This window comes from Glandiceps talaboti, chromosome 21 (genome assembly GCF_964340395.1).
Source record: "Glandiceps talaboti chromosome 21, keGlaTala1.1, whole genome shotgun sequence".
Taxonomy (NCBI): domain Eukaryota; kingdom Metazoa; phylum Hemichordata; class Enteropneusta; family Spengelidae; genus Glandiceps; species Glandiceps talaboti.
Genome location: NC_135569.1, coordinates 12,563,800 through 12,581,786, shown reverse-complemented (window position 1 = coordinate 12,581,786; position 17,987 = coordinate 12,563,800). Strand labels below are relative to the sequence as shown.

Below are 17,987 nucleotides of genomic sequence, written 5' to 3'. Positions count from 1 at the left end.
ACACACATTACATGAGAAAAAAAAAACATTTGTGTCAAGTGCAGTATGTCTATACAGTGCGCCCTCAGTCGGCCAATGAATGAATGATATCAAATATGGCTGAATACAGTGTCTCGAGATTGTGTGTCTGTACTGAAGCAGTTTGCATGTACCGGTCGAAAACACGTAGTTAATTCCCGGCTCGTGTATGGGTCGTTTGGCTAGTTTTAGATAGAATTATAAGACTTTTGGGTCGTTTCATTATGGCTGCGGATGATAACAATTTCGGATTGTCTGCAAGATATGAGGACAACAGTCAGTATAAACGCAAGGAATACTGGGACAGCAGATACGAACATGAAGATAGCTATGAATGGTTTGCAGGGTATGAACGGTTTAGAGATCTTATCATTGGCAATATTTCAAAAACAGATCGTATCTTAATGTTGGGTAAGTTGACAAACGTAAAATGGTATATTTGAAAGTTTGCGACTTTTAAGTGGGTTGTGTCTTGGGAGGAATATACTGTCAGTATAATTACTCCAATGTTGTGGTTATTTTCAGATTGTGGTACATACAGAAAATGTTTTACTTTGGTGTTATGGGTTGTATAATACAGTATAATATAGGATATTTTATAATTAACAGGCAACACCATATTAATATATGACATGTTTGCTACAGCATGGGTATGGATGTATTAGTGAGTCTCACTAATAATACATCCATGGCTACAGTGTCTTGACACGTCAACAAATGGTTGATAAGAGTGGCAGCCCTTAGCTGCAATAATTGTAGCGTCTTGTTGCGGTTTTGTGGGTTTTTTCGTCTGTTTTGGTGACTTTTTAAGTTTTTGTGTTTAACCCGCATCTAACGTTAGTATGAGTAGGAATCTTCTCCTTTGGTGTCGTCTACTGGGCTGAATTCTCAAATTTATATTGGTGACGTTTGAACATTAGGTAGAAGTTATTTCTCGTAGAAAGACCGAAAACTGCTTGGCCCAGGTCGATTGCAAGATACTTGATCGAAAGATATATAGGTGTAACATCCAAATTGTACCATTTGCACTATTTTATTGTTATCCCTATTAGGCCCAAAAAAAAGAATTGTTTCTGGTCAGGGGACATTTTGTGTAAAATGGTGCGATGACGCGAATTCTTTTTTAAATGTTTTTTTTTTCATTCTCAACATACCTGTCACTCAATCTACTTCATGTATTTGTGGCAGTTACTGTTCTTTTTATTTAGTACTTAGAGCAAGTGTGTGTGCTTGTTCATGATTGGCTCTGCAGTTGTCTTCACTGAAGTAGGAAGGGTTATTTTTGTGTTTCCCCCCTCATCTGCAGATCGCATGGGCTGGATAAACACAGAAAAAAGACTGATATGAGGGTATTTAAGTGATGCGTGCTGACCAGAAACAATTCTTTCTCTCTGTTTGGTCTTAGGGTGCGGTAACAGCAACTTAAGCAAAGAAATGTATGACGATGGCTACCACAACATAGTTAACACAGACTATTCCCCTGTCTGTATACAGAAGATGATGGACAAATATTCCAACTGTCCTGGAATGACTTGGGAAGTGATGGATATTAGAGAACTGAAATATCCCCAGGATAGCTTTGATGTTGTGCTGGAAAAGGGAACTATTGATGCGCTATTAGTGGACGAAAAGGATCCATGGAATATATCACAGGAGACTAAGGATTTGGTAGATCAAGCATTGATAGAGGTGAGATTTTTCTTTCTGAAAATAATATGTATATAGTATTATACTGTTGATTGTTTTTGACTGAAATTACATAATCTAAGACCATGTAAGTACTGAAACAGATAAACACTAAATGTGTGTGTGAAATAATAAATGGAACAAAACATGCATGAAAATAACTAACTGGATAGAGAACTGTAGATAGATAGCAGATAGATAGATAGATAGATAGATATATAAATATAGATAAGTAGATATATAGATAGATATAGATAGATTGATATAGACACAGACAGATAAATATAGATAGATTGATGTAGAGACAGATAAATATAGATATACATAGATAGACAGATAGATAGATAGATAGATAGATGACAAAAACATCATGAAGTAAATAATATACGATGCATATGTACAATTTGATAATCTTGAACATTTCATTTTTGTCAGATTTATGATACATGTACAAACCTCACAATACAAAAGTGAATTATATGAAAATATATGAAGAGTTCTGTTGCTTCTACAGATGTTACGTACAATACGTAGTGTCATTCAGCCCCTACGAACCTTCTCTATTGTGAGAGTAGTAAGGCCGAAGAGGGCGCCCTGACATGGCATATGGGGACATTCAGACTTTGAGTCATACAGACTGTACTCTTTTTGCTAGACCCCTCGCGTTATTCTGCTCATGGTGAAGGTAACCGAAGGTCGCTAGTGACTGAGGTAACGTGGATGGCATTCACTGCCGAGCTCGATTGCACCTTTCAGAAGAACTTGAAGCCAAAGGTTTAGCAGATGGACTATACAGACTAGGTCTCTATATCTCCAATGATTACTGTCCTGTGAATTGAAGACGGCTTTATTTTCTCTTTCAGACTAGCCGTGTCTTGAAGCAAAATGGAAAATTCATATCAATAGCATTTGGACAACCACATTTCAGGAAGCCTTTGTACGCTTACGTCAAATATGATTGGTCATTAGAAACTAAAACGTTTGGCTCATTTTTTCACTATTATTTTTACCTTATGACTAAAGGTCAACAACTCTCCCAGAATGACTTGGAATTGAATATGAGGGGTAATACAAAAGACACGGAAGAGGTAGTGAACTTGATAGACTCTGATAATGAAGATTTTCTGTTGAGTATGGACATGTGACTCACATTCCGTATTTCACTCCTTTTTTTCACCTCATTTTTTTCAATCAGGACTAAAAAAAATGTGTGGTTCCGATTACGCTCAATTTCAGAATAGGTGGGGGTGGGTAGATTTACTTATTTGATTTTATTATATTTATCTTTTTTTCCATGTGTGAATGTATAGTTCAGGTAGTTATGTTTCCATTGTTTACCATTATTTCTCGTGAAACTTCACAATTTTCACGATTTTATTTTTTTTTTCTCGAGTACATAAAAAAGTTTAAGGTTGGCAGTGGAAAACTAGGTGCGGGTCGGGTATACGGAATCAAACAAGTTTTTTTAGGCCTCACCAATTGTATTATACATGTACATTCACTGTAGTCTTACTTGCAGACAGAGAACGTCGCAGTGGGGACGTGATACTGATGTGTTGTCTTTTTGAGTACAGGGACACATACTCATTCTTAGATAGTTATTTTACACGAATCCTGGTACTACGAATGTATCATACACATTATACTACTGTACACATACTCATTCTTAGATAGTTATTTTGCAAAAGAAAATACCACACGAATCCTGGTACTACAAATGTAACATACATTCTATACTTTCTTATATACCTTAAGTACGGTTAAGGGAAATTCATATTAAAGTCACAATATTATTATATTTTGAGCCTGCAGACAAGGAAAACAACAATCTAAAAATGTAATATGTCCATTTGTTTCTAAGGACCTTTCGGAAGCGACAATCGCATATTTGAGTCCCAATTAACTCTGCTTCTGCAAGCAGGACTACGTTTACTGAACAGTTTACCTACCAAGGAATCTATTTGTAAGAGCTTTCCAAAGAATCTTCATCTTGTACTGTATATAATTACACAAAAAATGGTTGTAATTTTATTTGCGATAACATAATAAAACCACATGTGTGTTATTCTTGTAATTGCTACAGCTGTTTGTGTGTTGATGTGGTGTATATCTGGTTGTATGAAAAAAACATAAGATTTTCTATGTTGGCCACAAGGGGCGCTATTCAGAAGCATTGTCAATCACTGTATTTCATGTGATTAATAAATACTTAAAATAAAATCATATACCCAGTCACTGTTCATAGGCACTTAACAGAACTTGAACTTTTAGAAATCAAAACTTTCCAGAGATATAGAGTTAAAAAATGGTTAAAATCTGGCAAAAAAAACCAAACACATTAGCTGATGATGTAATGAAATAAAGCAGTTGTATGGTGGCCCATGGCTGAAAATAGTTAGAATTGTTAATATTTTATGGCAAAACTTTTTTTTTTTAAGTGACAGGATAAAATAATTTATCAAACAACAAAAAAGAAACAATTTTATTTCCAAACAAATTCATACAGTTTGGGAAGTTAAATTGCTGAAAAGGACAAAAACACTAAAGACATAGGCAGAAACCATGTTCAAGGTTACGTTATCTAAAATTACACATATTTTAGTGCATAAAAGGACATTTTGAATTATTTTCAGTAACAGAGTCTGATTTCTTCAAAACGTCTGTCCGTGTGTTCCACCATTCAATAACCGGATCTTTTATTTTTAATGGCTTCACAATGTCATAAGCGACAGGGTAAACTACAGTATCCCTTATCAAGTACTCCCTTCCATTCTCCTTGTAAGCCACACGGATCCGATCCCTCACACTCTTAGGATTATCCCAGTTCGTATCCGGCGTGTCTTTGGGAATGTTATGTAGAGCAAATGAAATCTCAGGTTGGAACAGAATAAAGTTGCCTGTAGCCCCAAATGCATACCTAGCATGCGAATCTGGATACAATGAAGAAAACGTCGTAATAAAGAAAGTCTGTCGATTGAATTCAAAACACCATCCTCTCTTTCCAATAAAAGATTTGTTCATACAGTGATATCCAACTGGGTCATGGTCTGATAATACCGTCAGTACCCGACGCACACTTTCACCGAATTGTTCCAGGGTAGAGTTGAATTGCTCAGTTTGTATCGGTACTTCAAATTCAGGATGTTCACCCTCATCAAAATCATCTGTACTGCAACGGAACTTTCCACCAGGTAGTTCAAATACAAACCCATCAAGTCCTTTCATAGCACAAATAGCTGAAAACTTCATGAACATTGGAATGGAGCTGCAGAAAATAATAAAGGATAGTTATGACATGGGTAGCTCAAACACAAATCTCGATTATAAATCCTCTTTCACACCAACCACTACCCACAGTCAGCATGTCGACCAGTTTTGCTATCTACACATCATCTACATGATGCTTCCAACTATGTGACTTGGATAGGCCCTAGTGTCCACGGTATTAGCACTCCAGTGAGTGTGGGCTAATTTTGACATATTGGGCATAAATACGCAAACACCTCTATCAATATATATACTGACTGTGAAAATGCGTACTATGTATATGTACAAACTTTTTATAGTACCTTGACTTAGCTGAAAATAGTGCCTCACCTTGTTACAGACCGTGCTATTCTAAACATCCGTACATAATTAGCTTTGATCAAATGGAAGTATGCCCTCTACAGGTCATATAGTGTGGTGTTGAAGACGAGTAAAAATAAAAGATTTACATGTTTCTAAAAACACAAAAAACAAAATTTTTTATGAAATATGCAGACACTTACCGTTTTACATTTTCTTCTGTGAATACATGGAAAATAAAAGAGAAAGATAGAGGTGCTACTATCAGTACATGATACATAATATGCAAATTAAAGAAGTAAAGTTTTTGATTTCAAGTTATATAAAAACAGTACTTGTCATAATCTCAAGCCATAGTTTGAATCTGCATAATAACCTTTATAATACATGTAACAAATTTCACCAAATTTATCTTGTTCATTTTACTTACTGACATTATTTTTCATCACTGTTATTGTAGTAGACCTCACTTGGTTTATTCTACTCACTTTAGTTTTCCACATGTTATTGTTTTTTTTAAAACACCAAAGAAGACCTCCCATGTGTGGTCAAAATAACATCGACGTCATCATCTACTCACTTTAGTTTTGTTCATGTTATTGATTTTAAAACACCAAAGAAGACCTCCCGTGTGGGAGTCAAAATAATGTCGACACCATCATCGTTGGTGTCATCATCGGTGTCGTGTTGTCATCGCTGTTGCATTGTCATAGTCATTGTAACCATCATCGTCATTGTGTTGTCACCGTTGTCATTGTCAGCATTGTTGTCGTCAACGTTGTCAGCATTATTTATGGCACAAGTTTAACTTAAGTCTTTATTTCTGAGGCATATTCTACGCTAACACTGATAATGGTATAAGTCTAACTAAGTCTTTATTTCTGAGGCATATTCTATGCTAACACTAATACATTTCCTAGCTCAATACCAATGGTACAGGTTCTTACCTAAAGATAGTTGCTCATTGTAATCACATGATCCCCAAAGTTTGGAATTTTTGGCAAAAATGCACTCTGTGTTCATCTTTATAGTTTGAAAATTAACGATGGCCTTGGTACACATTGGATCATAACTCATAAAGTTAGCAATATCACGCTCATACTTTCTTCTCACATCCTCAGGAATGTCTTCATCATCATCATTATTGTGGTAACCACGGTAATCCATTGGTTTCATCTTCATCTCCAACGTAGTGTCAGGGTCATCAAGTTTCAAGTTTCTAATAAACTTAAACACCATCCATGTCACTGTCAACAGAGTTGTTAAAACAAATCATAATTAAAAGTGAGACAGGGTAGATATAAATTATAATACAAACATGATGTTTCATTTATAGCTGTAACTTTCAGCACATTTAATTTTTAAAAACTTGTTATTTTTTATCTTGTCCTGTATTTAAAGGCCATTCACTATTGTGAATAATTAATTAATTAATCTACTGCGATACACTTGTTTACACAAAAGTACTCAAATGCTGTCAACCCACTTGGCTATATTCCTTTTTAAAAAGGGCGCCCTCAATGCCTGATACTAGTACCAAAATCCAGATCTGGAATCACTCAGTGTTCCATCATTATCTTATCAATCATTATAGGCAATCTTTCCATAAAAGTTTCATCTACAAATTGTTATCCATCCATATACTTTATATCACAGTTTAGATAACTGACACACACACACACACACACACACATATATATATATATATATATATATATATATATATATATATATGGGTGAAAATATGATCTCCTTTCAACCTTGTTGGCAAAGGCAAAGTTCCTCTAGCATGGACTGTGACAGCGGAGGTGACTACTTAAACTAGTCCTGCTAGCATAGGGAGCAAGTTGTCCCTTCATGATATACACAGGAGGAATATGCACAGGTATGCGAAGATTTTACGGGTTTTTTTTTAGATGATACTATAACTGTTGAGTGTAATTTAGTCACAACGTTTATCTTTAACTGTTACCAGCTAATTATCTAAGTATATTGTAATGTTAATTGCCATATCGCTATAATGTTTACACATATAGGGATAGAGGTGTAACATACTAGTAATTAACACCTCACTGTCACGTGTTTCTTCGCAGAATCAGCTGATAACAGCTGGAGAAAACACTGGGAATAAATTACATTCAAAATTCATAGTACAGTATCATCTTTAGTGATCATAAAAATAGTATGTCTTTGCAGATCTTCGTGTACCCTTAGTCCTGCTTACATGACGGTGCACGAGTCTGTATTACTGACTTGACTCTAACAATTGTCAGAATCGAGGCCCGAATTCCTCCGTATGCAAGCAGGACTACGTGTACCCTGTGCTCTCGAGTCTAATCTCAAGGTTGTAACTGGCATGACTTACCGAGTAACGAAGTTATCAAAAACACAGTTGTCGACGACGCACTCACCAACCAAGCACAACCTAGACCCACTGGAACTCCTCCGAGGAGCAGAAGCCTTGAAGACATTATTTTGTCCGAGAATATGCCAGCAAACGGCGATGCCAAGAGAGGGAGAGAGTGTTCACAGAGCGTACTCAACATTCAGTGTACTGTTGGTACATGGTTGTTTGGGCTTGCCCGGTCTATTTATAGCAAAAGTAACTAACCAATCAATGACGCAGATTTTCGGCCACGCATTTACCTCCAGCGTGGAACCTACCTTGCAACATTTCCGCTGTTCTAAAGTTTAAATTCATTCATCCATCAATTGGTCTGTTTATTTTAAGATATATTTCATGTCATTTCAACACTCCTAATGAAACCCACTAACGAATAAAACAAACGAAAAATAAAAGAATCGTGCGATAGTTCATGAACGGTAACTGAGCATGCGTCGTGACCTCAATATTTTCATATGTCATCTAAGGATAACAGTAAGGTCAAAACCGGTAACCCTTTTTCACATTGCTCGCTGGTACCTAACATGGTGAAATGGCTTGCACTGCTATTCTCGGAAGATTGCCTGCTTCTGTACGACCATTGCAAAGATGTGTCTCCACAGGGTTACAGATGAGATGTCTAAGGACCATGTCCATACACCGTTCAGTAACAACAAATGCTTTGCGAACGATTGTGAGCAGCAGACGACATCGACAGCCCGGGCGACAGATGTCGACGTCCACAGAGCACATTGCAACGGGTGTCACTTATGCCAGTCCTTATGACTCTCGCGTTCAAGTTAGCAGGTAAATAATATACTTACATTTTTTCCCCAAATAATGCCGTACATAATCATACATTGATTGGAGAATGAGTAGGATGTTCATTTATCATACATGACGTAACAATGATGGTGGTGATGATTGAATTGAATTGAATTGAAATTTATTTCATCAGATAACAAAAACAAAACAAGAAATAAATAAATAAATAATACATTACACTTTCAAAAAAATTGGACAAATGGAAATATACATGTGTTATCTAATGGGGACCATGAAAATAGTTCAGCAGAACTAGTCGTGTCCATGGCCCGTACATTCAATTTTAGATTAATTCAAATTCATAAATGGACGCAACGAAGAAAATTAAGTCAAAAATAAACACAGCACGCATTCACGCACACTCATACACACACACGCACGCACATACATACATACGCATACACACACACGAGAAGAAATAAAGCAAAAACCAGAAATGTTGTAAAAACGCCAAAGAGTATAAATTAAGGTTGGTGTGTAGAATTTAAAATATAATTTCTTAGTTCATTTTTGAACTGTTGCCTGGACATGTTAATTTTTAGGTGACTTGGTAAAGAGTTCCAGTGCTTTGTCGCTGCATATTTGAAATTGTGTTGGGTGATGGTCAATTTTATCGATGGTGGACGAAAGTTACCACTGGAGGCTGAACGGTTTTGATATGTATGAATGGGACGGTCAAAATACTTTTCTATGTTGTGGGGATAACGATTATTTCTAAGATCATACACGAAAATACAGGAGGAAAATTTACTAAGTTGAAATATATTTAGAACATTAAGTTGGTTAAAAAGGGGTTCAGAGTGTGCGTTGAAATCAGTGAATGTTATCAAGCGGACAAATTTCTTTTGTAGTCGGAATATTGGGTCGAGAAGAGTTTGGTAAGTATTGCCCCAAATCTCTAAACAATATGTAAAGTGTGGTAAAATAAATGAATTATATATCATGATAAGGGTCGATCTTGGAACAAAGTGACGTAAACGTGAAATAATTCCTACTTTTTTGTTAACAACTTTGATGATATTTTCTATGTGAGATTTCCAAGAAAGAGAAGGATCAATAGAAACACCGAGGTAACTTGCAGATGAAACTTGCTCTATCGTCGTACTGCCAACATAAAGATTACCTTCCAAAGTTATATTTCTCTGTGGCGTTTTAATCAACATGAAATTGGTTTTCCCTTCATTAATAGTAAGTTTGTTAGCCATGCACCATCTAATCACATGTTGGAACTCTTCATTGATAGTGTTGAGGTTAAGTTTTGGGGAATACAATGGTCGAAATAAATTTGTATCATCGGCGAAAAGTCTGAAATTGAAATAGTTGGTGGAGTTGCAAATATCATTGATATAAATGAGAAAAAGGGTCGGGCCGAGAATTGATCCCTGAGGCACGCCACACTGGATTTGCTGTGGACTTGAAGATTTCCCGCCAACAATTACGGATTGATGACGCTTATAAAGGTAGCTACGAAACCAGTTTAGCGATTCACCCCTAATCCCATAGATATGTAACTTGCGTAATAAAATTTCGTGATTTATGGTGTCAAAAGCTTTCTTGAAATCGATAAATATTCCAAAGGTTGTATTTCCATTGTCCATCGTATTAGTTAATTCTGCGACAATGATGACATTTTTTATAATATTGCACAGTCATGACAGTCACTAGCACTCTAGAGGGCCTTTGATTATTTAGGTATTACTTCATGATAAAGATATTTTCCTCCCAGGCACTTTGACAGAATGGGATTGGGGAATACTGAATCATAGACGTTGGAGAACTCTTTCCCCAACATTTATGCAAGAATATAATATTATATCAGGTGATATTTCTACCGAGAAACCACATCACAGAGAACCCACTATTTCTCCTTGCTGACATTGTCCCTAAACACCATTCTCGCAAACCAGAGCTGTTATTTCTTCCGCTACACTTCAAAATAACCTGCTCTTACAGCAATTTTCGACGGTGTCGTAAAAGAGGCTGTGGTTTGCGACGATGCTAAACACCAGATGAGAGGGACATGATTGTCAGATTGGATTCCTAACTTTAATATTTAGTCTGCAAAACAGGCCTGAGTACAAATTACAGTTATGGTTATCAAGGAATAGAAATCAATTTAGAATTCCTAGCATTAACCTGATTGGTATCGCCTGCAATGAGTGGACAGTCAGTCCCTTGGTAATCCTAGTGAGCTCCCAATTTCAGAAATTAGTAGCCAAAGGATTATGAGGAATAGTCTCATATTCCTGAACTGAAAACAGATCTCTATTGGAAATACATGTATGTGTGTTATCAAATAATGTCCATAAATCTTCCATCCTTGAAACCATGCATAATCAGTGGTAGCCTCAGTTGGCTAACAGCTGCAAATTTATAGTAGCCCCATGACAAGAATTGGTAGTCTTTGGACACAGGACTACTGTTAATTCAAGCCCTGACACTGTTTTACATGTGACCCAATACAGTTATAGAAATTAGAATATACACACCACGCATTATCAGGCAATGAACACCTACCAACCGTATAAAGGACACTCAGAAAAATTTGCTGGCACAGCTACAGAACTGCTGATTCACTGTTTTGCCAAACCAGTTTTTTTTTTGGAGAGGACAAGCTGTCAATATCACTTGCAAATTAAAGCTAAAATTCAGATAACTTACAAGTAATCTTCAAAAGAACGCTTTCATGGCTGTAGACACCACCCAGACTTGTATAAGTTGTAAAGCCTGTACACAGAAGTAACCAAAGTAAACCTTACTTTAAGTAACTTTACTTTATGTAAGTCAAAAACTATAACTACATCCTCGAGCTGACCGCAGAGCTGTTTTGTTGACATTTCTGTTTTCAGAGTTATGGGTCCTGATGATGCCAATCCATTGGGTAATATTCACGGTGGAATCATCTTACAAATGATTGCAGAAGCTGGGTATATCTGTGCCACAAAATATTGTAATAGTGAAGAAAGCAGGGTAAGTAGAGAAATCAAGTTCTCAGCTGTTTAGTCCATACTCATATGTATTGTTAGTAACAGTGTTCATTCTAGGATGTCATGATTAGGGGACATTTGGGCCTCTTCCATGAAGAATAAGGGGGCATTTGTTTGTATTTGGTTAGCCTAGAGACTTGGCGATCTCACTGACTTGTGTCGAATGATGTTTTAATACCAGATAACCAATTCTCTGGGCTAATACAATGTACAGAGTCTACTGTACACCTATATTTTTGCCACACTAGAAAATTTGTGACTTTACAGTCTTCAGTTAGTTCTCACAGACTAAGTTTTACTAATTGTCAAACTGGTACATTGTGTTCATATACAAGAAGGCATTTTAGTCTGTATGTATTTAGTCTCTGTATGGTTTTGTTTTCCACCAAAATATGGGAAAATAAGTCTTCAGGGAAAATTTCCAGATTTACACATAACACAGCATGAAAATGGTACTTTTAAACTGACTTTGTACACTTTGACCATTGGTGGCGCTCTACAACATAATTTAACTGAATGTATTAGTAAAGAATGTTTGTGAAAGTTGACAAATCAAGATTTTGACAGGTTTTATCGTGGGACAAGTTGAGATTTTGATGAGTTGAAAATTGCAACATGATGATGTGGGACAAGATGAAATTTGGATGAAGTGAATGTGATGTATCATTTTATAACAGTCAAATATTAGCTATTCTGTATAAAAGAATGCTTTGCTAGCCATTTGGTTTTTTTATACAGTCTCCTATCTCTCTGTATATCGTTTCTCCTTCATTGATATTTTGATACACGTTTGTTTTCCTGCAAACAGAAAATACCAGGTAATGAAGCCTGCAGTGCAGCACTGGCTAGGGCTGAAAGAACTGATTTCTTGCAACCTATGTATGTTGGAGAATTTGCCAAAGTTACGGCTGAGGTGACGTATGTATCAAACCAATCATTGGAAGTACAGGTATTGGTGTATGCAGAAAATATTATGGAAGGTAAAAATAATGTATTTTAAGATAGATAGATAGAGAGAGGAGAGAGAGAGAGAGAGAGAGAGAGAGAGAGAGAGAGAGAGAGAGAGAGAGAGAGAGAGAGAGAGAGAGAGACAGACAGACAGACAGACAGACAGACAGACAGACAGACAGACAGACAGACAGACAGACAGACAGACAGACAGACAGACAGACAGACAGACAGACAGACAGACAGACAGAGACAGACAGACAGACAGACAGACAGACAGAAACAGACAGACAGATAGATAGAGACAGACAGAAACAGACAGACAGACAGACAGAAACAGACAGACAGACAGACAGACAGACAGACAGACAGACAGATGTTAGTTGAGTATTAGTTTTATGGAGAATCCTGGTGAAATGATTTGGTCAATTAAAATTTATCCATTTACTGTATTTGACAGAAAAGACTTTTCACCCAGGTTCTGATTTATACACACACACACACACACACACATACACACACACACACACACACACACACACACACACACACACACTGTTTATTTTGCTTGCAAACAATACATTGCTTGATTAACACAATATAGTAACAGCATTTCTTCAAATCTACTACAAATCCTATATATATTATTTATATATATTTATTCCAGGACAGCAGAGATTAACCAACAAAGCACACTTGTGGTATGTACCAGAAAGCATTGATGACTTCCCAACCTCCAAGACAATGAAAGTACCACCTTTGGTATACAACTCACCAGAGGCTGAAAAGCAAGGCAGGTTGAGATACGAGAGGCAGAAAGCTGACAGAGCCAGAGAAAAAGCAATGAAACAGAGTCCAGTGGATAGCAAGTTTTCAAATTTCAGGGCAGAAAGTATGTCTTTTATGAGTATATCCTATTATCTGTTGTAGAGCAGTCAAAGTAGAATAGTTGTTCAGTTTTCAAATTCAAGTTGTATTAGTTATAAGAAATGCAAATACCGAATTGTTATGTGTCCTCAAAGTTACATGCTGGAACAGAACATACACATTAAATACTGTCATACAAAATTACTCTACATGCCCTGCACCACAATATGAAAATAAATCTTTTGTGTTTCCAAATGACATCTAGGTTAGGTTGACATTGGCACTGAAGGAATGACCTGCCATGATAATATTGATATAAAACAACTGCATTTCAAACATTGATTTATCCCCATGTTAAAAAATTCATTCAAAAATGTGTCAATAAGGGAATGAACATCTTGAAGTGTTGTTGGTAAAGAAAGAGATAATATTGTGATTTAAATGCTTGTGTAGTTCTTCATAGCTTTTTTGATTTGGGGGTCAAGCATTTTCAATATGTGATGAGAAAACATTTCAAACAATGCAGTTGTGTACAAACCTTTAATGTAAGGGTTCTGCAAGTGGTTGCGGCGGCATGTTTAAGTAAATATGAAAATAAGCAAATGTTCATCTTAAAACTTTGCACTAGTTCCAGATTGTGTCCCTTGAAGAGACTGCTGGAAATAAACTAAAGCAGTTTCATAAACTTTTGGTTCTGGAGAGTCATTTCATTGGTATATATGACTCACGATTACCTAGAAGCATAAAGTTGAAACTTAGTGTTCCATGTTTACTATTCAATGGGGCCCTTGCTATGGTTATGCATTATCTCATGGGAGTCTGCATACATATATATATATGGAGAACTTTTAATACTCGTGATTGTATGGGAAGGTAATAGGTACGGCCATTTCAGGTAGCGAGAATTCAACATTTGTCACTGACAAGTTTGTATTTTATTTTAATTTGTACAGCTGAAGAGCCATATACTGTTCCATTTTCCCAGTCCATGTTAGCTCATTTTGTGGTGTCGTCGGACTGTTCATTGAATGGTTACGTAAGAGGTGGCATCACTATGAAACTAATGGATGAAGTAGCTGGTATGGCAGCTATCAAACACTGTATTGCACCAACAGTAACAGCATCGGTGGATCCTATCAACTTTTATAAGAAAATCAGACAATGTAAGTGAAAAACTAAATTATTCTCCATGTAATACACATTCTTTAGTTTATTAAATAATACATGCGTATGTACATGTACATACATGTAGTACATGCATGCCATGCATACATACATACATACATACATACATACATACATACATACATGCGTGCGTGCGTGCGTGCGTACGTACGTACGTACGTACGTACGTACGTTACGTACGTACACACACACACACACATACATACATACATACATATATACATACATACATACATACACATATACATTTATTTATTTATTTATTAAAGCCGTGTACACAAGAAGTGCCATTGGCTAGGAAATATACCAAAAAAAACTACTGATGTATACACACACGTACATATGTACATACGTATGTACGTACGTACACACGCATGCATGCATACATACATACATACATACATACATACATACATACATACATACATACATACATACATATTTTATTAATCCCAGGGACAATTTGGAAAACTGGTCAAATTCAAATTCTGAAAACAATACATGACTAACACAATAGGCACAAAATGTACTTTAAAATTGGTACAAGACATCTACTCTAAAATAATGAAAACTATATAATCTGTTTAAGAATCATTTATTCCCCATAAAACTTTACCCCATTGTACTGCAGGCCTCTTTTAGTCATATTTACCAATTAGCTAATTTTGATTTTCAGACAAATTGTCTGCTCAGGTGCAGTCTATCTTTTGAAAGCTTGATTTAGAGCGTTTTTGTGATAGACTTGCAGTTTTGTGGTAAACTTACAAAGTTTCATTTATAAATTAAAGATTGTTCCTTTAGAAGTTGTAGATGTGTAATCTATATTTCTGATGTGTAGTTACATCAACTTTCATTATTGCATTTCTCAACACATTTCCAGCTGGTGTGATCAACATTATGGCTCAACCAACTTTCACAAGTGGAAAGACGATTGAAGTCCATGCATTTGTGGATGTTCAGTATCTAGATTTGGAGAAAAGGCAATTTTATAGAGAAAGAGCGTGTGATGCCTATTTCACCTTTGTAGCCTTGTCTCTTGACAACATGTCCCCTCAGGAGGTTCCTCCATTGAAGGTATGTATTTAGATAATTCCACACATTTTTCTTCATTCAGCCAAGGAAAAGACAAGTGACGTAGATGGCCCTGTTGCTATGAGTCAAAGATAAGCAGTGAAAAAACCTGGAGAATAATATAATTATACCTGCAGAATTTGGATTTAGGAGAAAGTGTGTAAATAATTCTGAATGTTTTGACTCATGTTTTGAACACTGCAGAACTAATGACACAGGTTTCCATGATGTCAAATGGCTAGGGTATAAATCCAGTACTTTCCTGTTCAATTGCATACAACTTGGCTCGTCCCTATCTTTCAATGTTTATAGTGTGATATTTTGATTATTTTCTCTTGCTTAGATTCTGAGCAGAAATTTGCAAATCACTTATTAGTGTGACACCAGAGATGTATAAATACAAAATTAAAATAGGGATTGTAATGTACTTGAACATTTCACAGCATATTCAAAGACAGTACTTGTTCTAATAATTATTATTTAGCAGTAGTGATAAAGTTACTTTTGTGGAATCTAATTCTGAAGTGATTCCGTAGCTTTCATCTGAATCCCTCAGATGTCATCATGATCAGTGTCACGATAATTATTATGAGAATCAGACCTTAACTACGCAAGCGCTTCACATTTAGATTAACAAAGGTAACTTTATCATAACTACCAGGGGTACTATGTATAATGCAGTCAATTATTAATTTCTAATCAACAATCGTTATTTATTTACTAATTTTACAGCTGTTAACTGCTGAGGAAGAAGAAAGATTCAAAATGGGTGAACAAAGGTACAAAGCACGTAGAGAGCTGAGACAGAAAGAGAAAAGTCAAAATATTTAGTAAATATGTTGATAGAATTTTGTGAACTAGTTTCCATTGTATATACATCAGTGTTGTTTGTGTACAGCTTGTTGTGTTTGTTGAGGGTGTAGACATTTTAGGTAGACATTTTAGATAATGTAAATCACTGTGCTACCTTTCCAAGATTGTTGACTTGTAAGACATTGTTGTATACTCAAAAACCATCTGCCTTGTGGTTAAACGCTATGTCATGTGCTAGCAATCACAGTTGCTATTGGCAACCACGAACACGAATCAATCTTACTCAGACTTATCATGTAATACATGTATTATTATTTTTATATAGTCAAAATATCTCGTTTTGTATTTAAACAACTATTTCACATACCCGATGGCAGCTTCTGCTTACAATGACAGTTGCTATTGGCAACAAGGAGCACAAATCAAACTTAACACTGTTATTTCATACAAACTGAAATACTCGATGGCAGCTTTTGCTTATAATGACAGTTGCTATTGGCAACAAGGAGCACGAATCAAACTTAACACGCACTGTTTCACTATGAATTAAAAATTCTTTGGCAGCTTATGCATGCAATAATGGTTGCTATTGGCAACAAGGAGCACAAATCAAACTTACTCCCCATGTACAACATAACATAGTCTTTATATAAACATGTACAGTGTAAATTGTGTGACCAAAGCAATGTATTACAGTATTGTTAGTTTTCATTGCTAATTATCTCTCCTTAAAATCTACTTTAATTAATTACTTTATGTCATTCAAACTTAATTTCAACTTGCAGGACTTAAATTATAAAAGAAAGAAAAAACGTGCAATTTTCTAGAACTTATTTTGATGTGACTTTTGCAATTTTAATTATTGAAAATCTAATATTTTTTTGGACTGAAATATGAAATGACATTTTATATAAGTTAGTTTGAGTTAGTTTAACATAAACTTCATTTACTAAATTTGTGAAACAACTTTTTACCTCAGTTTTAATTATGAGTTTTTATCTTTTTTAACATTGCTTGACAGCATTTCGAAAAAAAATGGCTAATATGAGGCAATGATGTTTTTGCACTGTTATGAAGCTTGTGATTTTTTTTCACCAAAAAATATCAATGTATGTATAATCCACTCTTGTTATACACAGTTGAGCTTGATTGAATATCAACATTGATTTGAGACTTATGAGAAAAAGATATCTGCAAGCTACTGCCAATTCCCACTAGGTCTAATAAGAAAAATTGTTTGGTTCCAGTTACCCGACCCCCACCTAGTTTTTCATGCCGACCCTAAACTTTTTTTTACGTATTCAAGAAAAAAATAATAAAATCACAAAAATTGTGTGAAGTCTCACAAGAAATAGTGGATATGGAAACTGACATCAACTTGAAAGACAATATAAAACTGTTCTTCCAATCTGCAATTGGGTGTAAATCTGATGACAAAAAAAAAATAACACAGAGACCATATAGAAAACAATGGAAAACATAACTACCTGAATGAGACACTCAAATATGGAAAAAAAATATATTAAAATAAAATAAAATAAAAATATCTTCCTACCCCACTTTTTCTAAAATTGAGCATAATTGGAACCACATCACCTATTTTGTTAGGCCTTACCTGAAATAATATTTTACTCCCT

General features: G+C 35.6%; 3 protein-coding genes across 3 annotated transcripts; 2 read left to right on the top strand and 1 right to left on the bottom strand.

Moving 5' to 3' along the window:
- Positions 1–242: 242 nt before the first annotated feature.
- Positions 243–2,849, top strand: LOC144451240 (EEF1A lysine methyltransferase 4-like). Its single transcript, XM_078142041.1, has 3 exons — positions 243–429; positions 1,424–1,707; positions 2,568–2,849. Exons 1-3 carry the CDS (start codon positions 243–245, stop codon positions 2,847–2,849), a joined length of 753 nt encoding a protein of 250 aa, XP_077998167.1.
- Positions 2,850–3,814: 965 nt separating this feature from the next.
- LOC144451610 (uncharacterized) lies at positions 3,815–7,830 on the bottom strand. Its single transcript, XM_078142498.1, has 4 exons — positions 7,637–7,830; positions 6,219–6,518; positions 5,475–5,490; positions 3,815–4,969 (listed from the first exon to the last, which is right to left on the bottom strand). Exons 1-4 carry the CDS (start codon positions 7,815–7,817, stop codon positions 4,303–4,305), a joined length of 1,164 nt encoding a protein of 387 aa, XP_077998624.1. The 5' UTR covers positions 7,818–7,830; the 3' UTR covers positions 3,815–4,302.
- Positions 7,831–8,303: 473 nt separating this feature from the next.
- LOC144451239 (putative cytosolic acyl coenzyme A thioester hydrolase-like) lies at positions 8,304–16,368 on the top strand. The gene is made up of 7 exons (XM_078142040.1): positions 8,304–8,461; positions 11,329–11,449; positions 12,275–12,446; positions 13,082–13,306; positions 14,235–14,444; positions 15,347–15,540; positions 16,270–16,368. The coding sequence occupies exons 1-7, from the start codon at positions 8,304–8,306 to the stop codon at positions 16,366–16,368; spliced, it is 1,179 nt and encodes a 392-aa protein (XP_077998166.1).
- The last annotated feature ends 1,619 nt before the right edge of the window (positions 16,369–17,987 follow it).